At 36.8% G+C, this 12,956-nt stretch overlaps 1 protein-coding gene across 1 annotated transcript in view; it reads right to left on the bottom strand.

The window, feature by feature from the left end:
• Positions 1-6,899, bottom strand: part of LOC109463851 (deoxyribonuclease-1-like) — an 8,789-nt gene extending 1,890 nt beyond the window's left edge. Inside the window, exons 1-6 of the mRNA XM_019760727.1 lie at positions 6,792-6,899; positions 5,853-6,001; positions 3,922-4,010; positions 3,180-3,263; positions 2,395-2,513; positions 419-531 (exon numbers count right to left, since the gene is read on the bottom strand). Of these exons, the coding sequence (XP_019616286.1) occupies positions 419-531; positions 2,395-2,513; positions 3,180-3,263; positions 3,922-4,010; positions 5,853-6,001; positions 6,792-6,897 (660 nt within the window). The 5' untranslated portion in view covers positions 6,898-6,899. The remainder of the gene's footprint in view (positions 1-418; positions 532-2,394; positions 2,514-3,179; positions 3,264-3,921; positions 4,011-5,852; positions 6,002-6,791) is intronic.
• Between the last annotated feature and the right edge of the window lie 6,057 nt (positions 6,900-12,956).

The following is a 12,956-nucleotide window of genomic DNA, read 5'->3' on the forward strand; positions in this document are numbered from 1 at the left end:
ATTTCACTCGAAATGACGCCGGGTACCTACATGTAATGCCCCCAAAACCTCTGCCCTTGAAACATACATGTCCACAACACGAGATATCAACACTTGTACAACGCTGATGTGACGTACAAAGCCGCTAGATTATTCATAACTTACCTTTGACGTCCAAACCCCAAATAACCTACCCATTATAATAAAGATACATGTACCACATCCTACATGTAAGTTCTAATTATAACCTGTTGTCCCCTATATGGTGTACCTGTCACATATACTTCTCGACGAGGTGATGAGACTTATCGTTTGTATAATCGGATATATGGTTTGATACCGTTTGAATCTTATCAGCAAGCTATCTCACAGCGTGTGATCATGTAGACGTGCACCAAGAAATGTCAAGATTAGATTTCGGTAGTATGGACATACATACCGTGATGCGCCACCTAGTGACGATACTCTCCCTTACAGCATCTAGAGCCTGTATCTCTGCGACTGCGTGGTGAGGGGCCGTGTGGATTGCCACCAGAACAAAATCGTGCACACCTGCAAATGTAAAACAAACCAATTGAATCTTGTCAATTTTAACTTAAATTTACATTGTTACGTAAATCAAATGTAATTTATTTGAAGGAAAGTCATTCTTATGTTGTGGTAGAACTACGTAGAGCAATAAGCCTCACCTAACCATGAATGTTAGATTTACATGCTAGTAATTTATAATAAAAAAACATAGATAAAGCTATAGTTCAGTAGCGAGTAGGTTCGAGATTCACCTTGCCCTAATGTGCCTACAGTCACGTAAATAGTCGCGTCTAGTGTGGGTACTCAGCCCTATCTTCCCATGGCAGTCCTGACCACAGTGAGGGCACAAGTAATGTTGTTTTTCTACGGAGCGGATTTCTGGGTAAAGCCGTTTAAATGCATCCCAGATGTTTTAGAGACCGGTTGCGCAAGGCGTAGCCTGATTGGTCAAGAAAATATGGTCTGACTGGAGGTAGCGTCCCCTATCGCTTTCTATCTGAACGCACAAGCGAACGGCCCAACTCGATCGACCATGTACGGGGACAACGTCTCCAACGATGTGCATCAGGGTTATATAACCCCACACGATGCTAGAAAAATTACAGTTAAGTGCAAATATGAAATTATGGGGAGGGGCTGGGTGGGGTTTTAAAAAAATTAAACAGTTGTGTTCCAGCCAAACTTACCTCTCCGCATTGTCATTGGTTCCTCGTATTGTTATTAAGCAAGGAAATCCGCATAGTATAAAAGCTGTTTTTGGCATGCATGGCAAAAAGTGAGGTATCTTTTGATCTTAGCTTCACTAGTAACCATTCTAAGTATACTAGTAACCTGACTTAACCCTAAACAGTACACCTGGGGTCCGCGCGGACCCCAGCACTATATATTCTGTAATATCTTTTTTGTTTTTAAAGATTTTTTTCTGAAATTTTAGGTAATTGTCACCCACTAAGTTGTCTCTCAATACAGTGCAGAAAACTCCGTTTCTACCATTTATAAAAAAATTATATCTGATTTTCTTTTGGGGTCCGCGCGGACCCCAGCCGGCTTTCGATCATAATGGATACACTGGCGTTCTTATACATTACCTTATTTCCGTTTTTACATGTTTTATGCACTCATCGTATGTCTACTACGTTTTCAGGGAATGGTGTAGTAATAGAATTAAATTTTAATAACTTTGGTGTAATTATGACATCATATGACGTCAGAGCTAATAATATAGTCCGCCATATTGGATTTTGACCAATGACGTCATCAAATTAGCATATTCTATGCATATTAAATGATTTAACTTATATTTAATTATGTAAGATGTTATTAATGTTGGAAAAGAAGTGTAATTTAATACAAAAGTCAGAAAATTTTTATGTTTAAACCAAAATTACTTCTATTTTCAAAAAAACTGCCTGCTAGAAACCCGTTGCCATGGCAACACAAAAAAACATCAATTTACTAGTATTAAACTAACATGAACTTTTTGCCAGAGACATTTTAGGAAAGGTCTCCAAATTTGATACTTCTAGCGCAAGCCGTTTAGCCGCTATCTGAGATCAAAGTTGGGCCTCAAAAGCCCCTTCAGTGTAAAATGGGTTTAAAAATCGAGTATTTCTTCTTGTTTTCTTTTCTTCACCAAAAAATAGAAAAAGTTCAAAATGTATGATTTTTGTATGTAATGTGGACACAGAGGTTCCCACATCAGTTTGCAAAACAATTGAGCTGGTAGCATGTTGATAATTTCTGAAAATTAGCAAAAAACTGTTCTGGGGTCCGCGCGGACCCCAGGTGTACAGATTAATCAGTCCGGGAAGGCGTACTGTTGAGGGTTAAATATATAAAATAAAGGCAAGTAGTTACGTCTTACTAACCTTTTTTACTACTTACTTGTTCGAGATGAGGAGAAGCGGACGATGAACGGTTCTCGCTCGAATGTGTCAGTCCCCAGTGCCTCGTCTCCGTCATCATAGTGATAGGAGTTGGTCACCGTCAGGCCAACGTCCGTCCTGTAACGTAGGTAAGCATATATTTTACCTCCATGAAAAATGAGAGTAGTTTTTGTCTCTATGTGTTTGTGTGTGTGTTTCCGCAGGTTGTCCCAGAGTGAGAAAGTCTTTAATCATTTCTAAATGTGGTCCACTGCCTTCACAGGTGTAAGTCGTTACATGATCTCCTCGACAGCTGCTGCCCTTGAGTGATACAGAAGATTGCATCAAACAATTTAACAAGAGCCTTTTGTTCAAGAGACCCTCCTCTAACATGGAAAATGAGAAGAGGATGCAATAATAAAAAATATAAATAAAAAGATTAAAAAGAGTCTGAGATTCTTTTTTGAAGACTTGTAACAGCATCCGAAAGGCGTCGTTTTTAGCTTGCACTGTAAATAATTATCCATTGGTACTTATACCAATGTGTGTATGCGCTTACTATGATCTATGCTCAGATACAATAAAAATTTGAAACTTTTTAGGAGGGTCTTTGGAAAGGTCTTAATGATAGAGATTACTAGATGTGAATTACAAGGGAGAAATTCAACCTATATGAAGTAACGAAGGTTATGGATTTTTTTCAGTATATTGTTACATTTGCAGAAAACTGATTACTATCTTCCTTTTTTTACGTAAGATAATGTAAACTTTGACTGTGTTTAGAATATTAAAACACAATCAAACCTGTAGAAGAAAGCATATTGCTCCTTGCTTGTCGTCCTTCCCAGCCGGTCACTTATCACCATGTCGTAGTTCGCAGTACCGGGACTTTGGGATTCACGCGAGTACAGAAAAAAAACTGATTATTAATTTTATTACCACACACTATTGGGCACATGTACAGTACTCTGAAGTGCTATCATTGGTTTTGGGCACTTGAATTAAAGATTACAATACATGTTGCTTGATGTTATTGTCATATGGTTACCGCCAATTGAATGTTTTATCGTCATTGTTATATACAAGAAAATTAGTAAAATATTCTCAAAGCAAATCTTTTGGTAGCTTCAGTGCAGTATCAATTTGGCAAGGCAGTATTAAATTCGTTGGTGAAAAAAAAGAAGCCCCTTAAAACGCCTCAAATATGTGACAAATTAGCCTAAGCCTCTGCTAGGAAAGTAAAGTGGAATACCATCAATCAACTGTTTTTATATTGCATTATTGTATTTTTAACGTGTGGTAATTTTTAATGTAAACTAGATATGTAACGAATAGGTTTTTATCAGATGTAAAGAATCTTTACCAAATAGCCAATCTATAAGGGCATTTTGTGTTGTGTTCTGATGCCTTCCCAATTCAGCCAAATATGGCTGCTTACAGACTTTTGTTTGTACCTTTTGTATACATGTAAGACACAAATAAACCAGTCTCTCTCTCTCTCTACCATGAGAACAAAATGAAATAAATAAATAAACGCTAGCTTCACCTGTTGACCCTGCTGAGTAAGTCCACAATGGCGGTACCAGTGCTGTCACGAACCTCCTGGATCACAAGGATGTCGTACCTCTGGCAGATCTGTGGAAGCATACGATGGGAAATGTATCTATCACAATATGCGTTATCAAGAATCATACCTCGGCACCGTTATATACGGTCCATCCATATCCAGTAACGTACACTTTCTTACATACTCGAAGGCTTTTGTATCCCAAACCGTGCCTATATCTAGCTCTATGCGTAAATGGGTTAGAGTCAGTCGTTGTTTTGGACAGCCTATGCGTATGCAATAACGTAGATTTGCCTCAGGTACGACTAAGGATAAGCGTGGTCTATATGTAAAACCATGGCTGAGCATGGTTCTGGATAAAGCACAGTTCTGGATACAACAGATATCATATAGAAACGTCTAAATGCCAATCCCGACAGAAATAGAGCTAGGCAGGCAAGTTTATAGACACGATAAAAGCCATTTACACAAGATGTAAATGCACGCAATACAGAGTAGTTAAAATAAAATGAACATCTCTATAAAGCAATAGACCATGGTAAGGAGCTTCCAATACTAGGCCATAGTAGATTTGGATGACTTTAGCAAACAAATTGTGGATAAAAAAAAATAGGTTATCAACGAACGGGTGAGAAAGTAACATTTGGTTAAACAATTCAGAAATATATTTATAGCCATGATATCATATGAAGGGTCATTATACAGGCAGGTACCGATTGACTGATGATGTCATATGAAGGGTCATTGCACAGGCAGGTACCGATTGAACGATGATGTCATATGAAGGGTCATTGTACAGGCAGGTACCGATTGACTGATGATGTCATATGAAGGGTCATTGTACAGGCAGGTACCGATTGAATGATGATATCATATGAAGGGTCATTGTACAGGCAGGTACCGATTGACTGATGATGTCATATGAAGGGTCATTGTACAGGCAGGTACCGATTGACTGATGATTTCATATGAAGGGTCATTGTACAGGCAGGTACCGATTGACTGATGATTTCATATGAAGGGTCATTGTACAGGCAGGTACCGATTGACCGATGATTTCATATGAAAGGTCATTGTACAGGCAGGTACCGATTGACTGATGATGTCATATGAAGGGTCATTGTACAGGCAGGTACCGATTGAATGATGATGTCATATGAAGGGTCATTGTACAGGCAGGTACCGATTGAATGATGATGTCATATGAAGGGTCATTGTACAGGCAGGTACCGATTGAATGATGATGTCATATGAAGGGTCATTGGACAGGCAGGTACCGATTGAATGATGATGTCATATGAAGGGTCATTGTACAGGCAGGTACCGATTGTATGATGATGTCATATCAAGGGTCATTGTACAGGCAGGTACCGATTGAATGATGATATCATATGAAGGGTCATTGTGCGGGCAGGTACCGATTGACTGATGATGTCATATGAAGGGTCATTGTACAGGCAGGTACCGATTTACTGATGATGTCATATGAAGGGTCATTGTACAGGCAGGTACCGATTGACTGATGATGTCATATGAAGGGTCATTGTACAGGCAGGTACCGATTGACTGATGATGTCACATGAAGGGTCATTGTACAGGCAGGTACCGATTGACTGATGATGTCATATGAAGGGTCATTGTACAGGCAGGTACAGATTGAATAATGATGTCATATGAAGGGTCATTGTACAGGCAGGTACCGATTGACTGCAGAAATTAATAGTGGAGTATATTGCACAAAATCTCTTGTTGCATCGTGGGCGAAAGTTTATCGTGCTGACAAAATTAATTCTACCCAATGCAATCAGAACAATTGCTTTAAACTTAAGTATAAAATGATTAGAATAAAACAAAATATGGAATAAATGCATAAATTATCGAAATAAATGTATGAATTACAATGTACTTACCCTCACAAGCATGTCCGCAATATTCGGGTCAGACATTTTTGCCGTTCCAAATATTTGTATGTTGAATGCCCCGATCTTTAAAGCTTCAACACCGGCTAGTGCGTTGAGACTCAAGGATAGAGTCAGGATGATAGCAAACAGCATCATGGCTAGTGAAGAAAAGTTGGAAATTGTCCTTATCTTCATTTAATCTGTCACGTTATGTATGTTATATCTAGATATTAAGACAAATGCAGACTTTTCGTTTTACCTCGGACGGATTATATAGTTTTATTCTTTAAGTGCTGTTTAATAATAAACCGCAAGTTAATCTTTTTACGTAAACGCTATATTTAACATACATGTAAGCAGCAAATTAAAGCTTTGTTGCTTACTTGTACTAAACAAAATTGCCGAAGACCACAATGATGTGAAAAATAAACGTAACATTTAAAAAATTGAAATGGGCAGTCTTAGCATCTGAGCATTCCTCTATGGACAAAATCTCAATATTGAGGCCAATTTCTTGTAAAACGAATTAATGTAATAATGTATTTATCGGAGAGTATTTAACAGAATTTTGTCACACAAAATGCCAAGATGCCAACAAAATATTGGATTTAAAGAATATATCCACAGAAACATAACCTCAGTATTTAGATTTTAATTTCTAGTCATTACCAACTGGTACCTGGAGAAGTTCTGTCAGAACTACTACTAGTCGACCGATGCAACAGTAGTTGCTGAATCTAAGGTCTAAGTCTAAGAACCAACTGTCACATAAACATACCATTGTTATATTATATATACCTTTTGTAATCACCATATGGAAATAAACACAGAGAGAGGTACGAACAACGATTCTTACACGTAGCTGACATGGTTAAACACATAAGACATGTAGTTAACTTACTGATATACAGAAATTGTCACGAACTGCTCCAAACTACATTCCCTTACCTTCGAGTCGTTCCTCGAAGGACTCCTCTTGTATCCGATGACTCAACTGTAAAGCGGCAACCCCCTTTAACCTGCTTAAGTTTGACACAGTGTGGGAACGTAACATACGTATGTAACATCAAACATTGCTGTTGACCCAAGGTATACATTTAGCCTGGTTATCTAACCCTAGTGTTTTATGCTCTCAACGTTTTATCGTTCAGAAAATCCAATATTTTAGCATTTTAGAGAACAATATAACAAAATTATGATTTGAGTCAGACAGTTTTCTTTATTTCAAAGTTTAAGTGTTGCTAAGGTCGAAAAATTTGCAAAAAATTCGCTTATTCAACTTCCGATATTTCTAGAATACCGCCATCTTTAAAAAATCCTTCCGACACAGATAGAGATTTTTGTCTTGCCTACAATTCAAAACGTTTTCGAGGTAAATTGAGTCTGTTTTTGTTGTGGTTTGTTACCTAGATTGCACGCATGTCAGGTCGTGTGAGTAGGTGCAGGGGGTAACTTATATCCCCGTAAACAACGATCTTCAAGGTCACACACGATAACGGCAGTAGCTTCGTTACGTGTTACATAATCCACGGCAGTTTATTCCAACGTGGAAGGTAAACGTTTTAGTCCTGTCGTCTAAATCCCGAAGGTAATCTTGAAAGGATAAAACATACAATCAGTCACTCACATATTGAAACTATCCTATGACATCTAAGAATTTTACCGAGGCAATTTTTAGATTTGTCTGGCAAGTTTTTGTAAATGTCAATGTTTTGGTGAGGCTTTAAATTTTTTTTTCTTGCTTTTAAGTAGTTCTGGTAAGATCTTACATGGGATTATTGCTCTTACTAGACACCAACGCATAGCTAGCGATTAGTCTGAGTTTTTGCCGTAGACATTTTGCAATATTCTGTTGAATGTCCAAACGACTCTAGACTGTACACGGTGCCTACAGGAAGCTCAGCAAACAGGCTCTCAGTTTGGTTATAAATCAGCAACTGTGCATCAAAAGGAAGGAAAAAGAGTAAAAATCACGTACCTGCTCCTCTAGAAGGAATAGCAATATAAACACCCATTAATACCGCGGTTTATTGCAACGTTGACGGTTAACATTTCAGTCCTGTCTTCTTAATCCCAAAGGCAAGCTTAAAAGGCTAAATCTTACAATCCGCTACATACATATTGAAAATAGTCCTTAGAATTCTACCTTCGCACTTTTTTAACATCCAGATCTGTCTGGCAAGTCATATTATAGTTTTGGTGCGGCTATGAAGTAGTTTTCTTGCTTTGAAGTAGTTCTGGTAAGATCTTACATGGGATTATTGTTCTTACTGTTACATCAAATCATAGCTACCGATTAGTCTGTTTTTTTCGTAGCCATTTCGCAATATTCTGTTGTTGAGGTTGATTTGGAGACAGGACCTGAGACTTTGCTGTCAACATTGGACCAAACTAAGGTACTCCAGCGTGTTTTACGAGTGTTCCTAAAAGAGGAGCAGGTACGTGACTATATATTTTTCTTCTACACCGCCCATTATAAATGTGTAGCCTAGATACCAGAACATAGCCAGGGGCAGGACACAGGCTAGCCCCATAGGCTCCAAAAATGTTACAATAGACACCCCTTCAGATATACTATAAGTAACAGGCCGACCTGTCCCTTGAATGCTCATTATTTGTGTATAACTCTCACCAATGAAGCAACAGGGACTATTTTTTTTTACCTCTGTCATGATTGGTTGAACATCCCAGCTGTACATGTATCTATATCTTTAAAATTTAACCTTGAAAAGGGGCCACCAGCAGACCTTGTCTCGTTTGGTTAGAACTTTGAGGCTAGCTCAAGATCTCAGTTTAACAAACAAGACAGCCAGTTGTGCACTACTTTTAAACTACGTTTTGCTGATATTTTTGAAAAAAATCTAATACATTGTTAATATAAAAAAATGCCAGTTAATGACTGTTGAACTGCATTTAGCCATTGATACGCTACTGCTAGCATGATACCTGTTTTTTTTAGTGGACACCTTATTTTTCCTTACCTTGACATGGATTTGGCAAAGAGCTGGCCAGATCCTAGCTTGAGATATAAATTAAACCTCCATGTAATTATTCTGGGATCCGGGCTTGTCGCTTCCCCCAACCGAAATGGGGAGGTATAGGGCTTTCCTTTGATCGTCAAGGTCACTCTAACATGCCCAAATGCTGTTGAGTGATAATGTCTGGATGTGTCCTTGTTTTTCATAGATATATTACATCATCGTTGTAACTGCTTGTGATATCCGATAGCCTGCCCCTTATCACCAAGGTCACTCCATCAGTTTAAATTTCGAATGTTGTTTAGTGATAACGCTATGTCGGAATGTGATGCTTTTCATTCCTTTATTTCAGCAATAAGTCGCCCATATAAAGGAAAACATACAGATAAAAATACACATAATAACAACAGTTAAAATATGGCTATGAGTTCAGACGGGCCCAGAAATTGCAAAAGAATCTGTAGCGGATCATTACATCGGATTTGAGAACAGATTGGATGATGTTATTTGAGGAGTTGTATAGACGGGATATGAAAGAATAGCATTGTTTGCGCCATGTAGGGTATTCTTTTAAACAAACATTTTATTTTATTCTTCCTTGTATTCCTTTGAAGAAGTCTTCAAACCTATAAAAGAAGAGATAGCTTATAAGGATTTTTTGTAGAAGGGAATATCCCTACTTTAACAAAACAACAGTCTGAAGTATGTGAAGGGCTAGTTAATGGTAGAGAACTTTGGAAAGCAATTTCAACATTTAAGTATGGTAAATCCCCAGGTGCTGATGGGATTACGATTGAAGTTTACAAGGAATTTTTTTAATTTATTGAAACAGCCTATGTTGGATTGTTATAATACTGTGTATGACTTAGGACAACTGTCAGATACACAAAAGGAGGGTGTAATTTCATTACTTTTTTTCATTACTTTTGAAACAAGACTCATCCGGAAAAGATAAAAATCCAGTAGTTTTAAGTAATTGGCGACTACTGACCTTATTACCATGTCATACAAGAATTTTGTTAAAATGCATCGCACTAAGGATGAAGAAAATGATACACAAGATTATACATATGGAACAGACTGTTTTTTTGTCTGGGAGATCTATTAGTGAAAATATAAGGAAATAAAAGAAAAACAAAATATTGAAGGTCTTATATTTATTACTGATTTCAAAAAGGCTTTGGACAAAATTAGAATAGAGCTTGTGTTAGAGGCATTGGATATTTTTGGCTTTGGCGAGTCCTTAGTGCGATGGATTTCCATTATGTATACCAATATAACTAGCAGAATTAGTAATTTAGGTTTTTTGTCTGAACCATTTAGGCTTTACCGGGGGTTAGGACAAGGTTGTCACCTTATTTGTTCATCTTAGCAGTAGAATTGTTGGCAATTAGAATCAGGGCGAATGTCAGTATTGAAGGTCTAGAATGTAGAGGCGTAAAGAGTAAATTATAACAATTTGCTGATGACACAAATTTTACTCTTAGGCCTTCTCAAAGTACTTTGGAGGCATTGTGTATTGATTTAAAAAAACTTTTCCACAATTTTGGCTTGATTCCAAATTTTGACAAATGCATAATTTTAAGATTGGGGCCACTAAAAGATACGGATTTTCAATTACCTTGTACTTTTCCTGTAAAGTGGTCAGATGGATCTGTTGATCTATTGGGAATTCATATTCCCAAATATATGAAAACACTTATGGAAGATAATTATAATAGAAAGTTACAGAAAGTAGATAAAATATTGCAACCTTGGAAAGGAAAGACTCTAACTTTGCTGGGAAAAGTAACATTGATAAATACTTTGATTGTTTCCCAATTTACATATCTCTTTATGTCTCTGCCATCCCCTGACAAGGTTTTTTTCCAAATGTATGAAAAAAAGTCTTTAGATTTCTCTGGTCTGGTGGTCCAGAACGGGTAAAAAGGAAAATTGTGTATAACTTGTATGAATATGGTGGACTTAAACTTATTAATTTAGAAGCTTTTGATTTATCGCTTAAGGCAGCATGGATACCTAGATTATATTTAAACGACAAGTGGGTTTGTAGAGAGTTGTTGAATTATAACTTACTCTTTAGCTATAGTATTTTCCAACTCATCCAACTTACTGAAGCTCATTTTCATATGGTTATCCCTAGACATGCTTTTCAGAATACTTCTTTGAAGAGGTAATGTTAGCTTGGCTGAAGGCTCAGCACAAACCTCCTGATAACAGATGTGATGTACTGAGACAATTGCTGTGGTTTAATTCAAATATACTTATTGATGGTTTACCCTTTTTTGGAAGACCTTCAGCCAAAGGAAAATATTCTTTATTAATGACTTATTGGACACGGATGGATATTTTTTATCATATACAGCATTGACTGAGAAATATGGAAGATTCTGTAATGAGCTTCATGTATTTACAGTTGTTATTAAGTATTCCTCAGGAATGGAAACAGATGATGTATGGTATTTAACATTGTGTAACTGTTCTTAAGCCTGGTATAAGACATTCAAAGTGGTTAAAAGGTGCGAAGATTAATTATATAGATTTCATTTGGTAGCAAGAAACTTGTTGATTTCCATTGTAAAGCCCAGAAATATTGGATAGATCTTTTTAACATACAAATACAATGGGATTTGTACTACAGTTTAATTTATAAAACAACTATTGATTCTTATGTAAGAGTATTCCAGTACAAATTGTTACATAACTGTCTTGCTCTCAAAAATAAGTTATATAGATGGAATTTAGCAGAGGACTCATTATGTTCCTATTGTAATTTAGAAAAAGAAACACCTTTACATTTTTTTTGCCATTGTACCACTCTTGTGAAATTTCTGGGGGGTGTAGAATTTTGGATACAACAACATATTGATACAGAAGTCAAGCTTACACCCAGAATGATCATACTAGGCATTTCAGTTAATCATCCTATTATCCTTAACATATTGTTATTGATATTTAAGCTCTCTATATATAACGACAGTTTAAGTTTGTCACTATTAAGGGCTTTACAGGTTATGTTAAATACTATCACAAATTAGAATATGTGATAGCACAAAACTGTGGGAAAATGGATAAACATATGTTAAAATGGGGTCCACTGTTTGGTAAATTGTTAGACTGATGTATTGTTTGCAAAATGTCTCTGGGTATTTATTTTTCTTGTATGTGAACATGTCCTTTGCCCTTATTCTTTGTTTCCTTATGAAATTACAATAAAGATTATTTGGAAAAAAACATTACACTGGCACTGCAAAATTAGGGTAATAACATTATAATGCAAAAACAATTGTTATAGGCCACTCGACAAGTTGATGAAACTATAGTGCTAGCGGAGTCCTATAACATCCGTGTCCATAATATCACCAGGTCCATAATATCGCCACCTTGAGAAAAAGTGTGCTTAAAGATATTTTTACTGCAACATACTTTTGGTATGTATTCCTTCACACCTCAAATGTTCATACCTAGGGTATGTTGCAGTAAAAATATATTTACTTTTTCTCAAGGTGGCGATATTATGGACTATGGTGATATTATGCACACGGATGTTACATGTAACTGTGAGGCAAAGAGTTAAAAGCAATTAGATGTTAACAACGTCTTTTGTAACATAAGGAGAACATAAAGCTAATGTTTTTTTATCATCTTTTGCCATAAATGGCCTTCTTTAGATTTATCTACATCTACTCGTGATAGCTGGTATCCATCAAAGTCACCCCAACATGCCATATTTAATGTTTAGTAGAAACGCAATGTCGAGATGTGGCGTTGTTTGTAAAGGTAGCTTTACCTATCTTTAGTGACTGTTCGTGATAACTTTCCTTGGATCACCAATGTCACTCCAACATGCCCCAATTTAATTTAAAGATAAAGCAATGTCGGGATGTGGCCTTGTTTCGCAAAATATATTTTTACCTATATCTTTAGTGACTGTTTGTAAATAAAAACTGATAGCTTTCTTTTGATCACCAAGGTCACTCCAACATGCCCCAATGTTTTTGTAGTGTTAAAGCAATATGTCGGGATGCGGCGTTATTTCGCCAACGATATTTTACCTTTCTTTAGTGACTCAAGTTTGTAATAGCATATAACTTTCCTCTGATCACCAAGGTCACTCCAACATTCCCCGATGTTT

This window comes from Branchiostoma belcheri, unplaced genomic scaffold (genome assembly GCF_001625305.1).
Source record: "Branchiostoma belcheri isolate BF01 breed outbred unplaced genomic scaffold, Haploidv18h27 scaffold13, whole genome shotgun sequence".
Classification (NCBI taxonomy): Eukaryota; Metazoa; Chordata; class Leptocardii; order Amphioxiformes; family Branchiostomatidae; genus Branchiostoma; species Branchiostoma belcheri.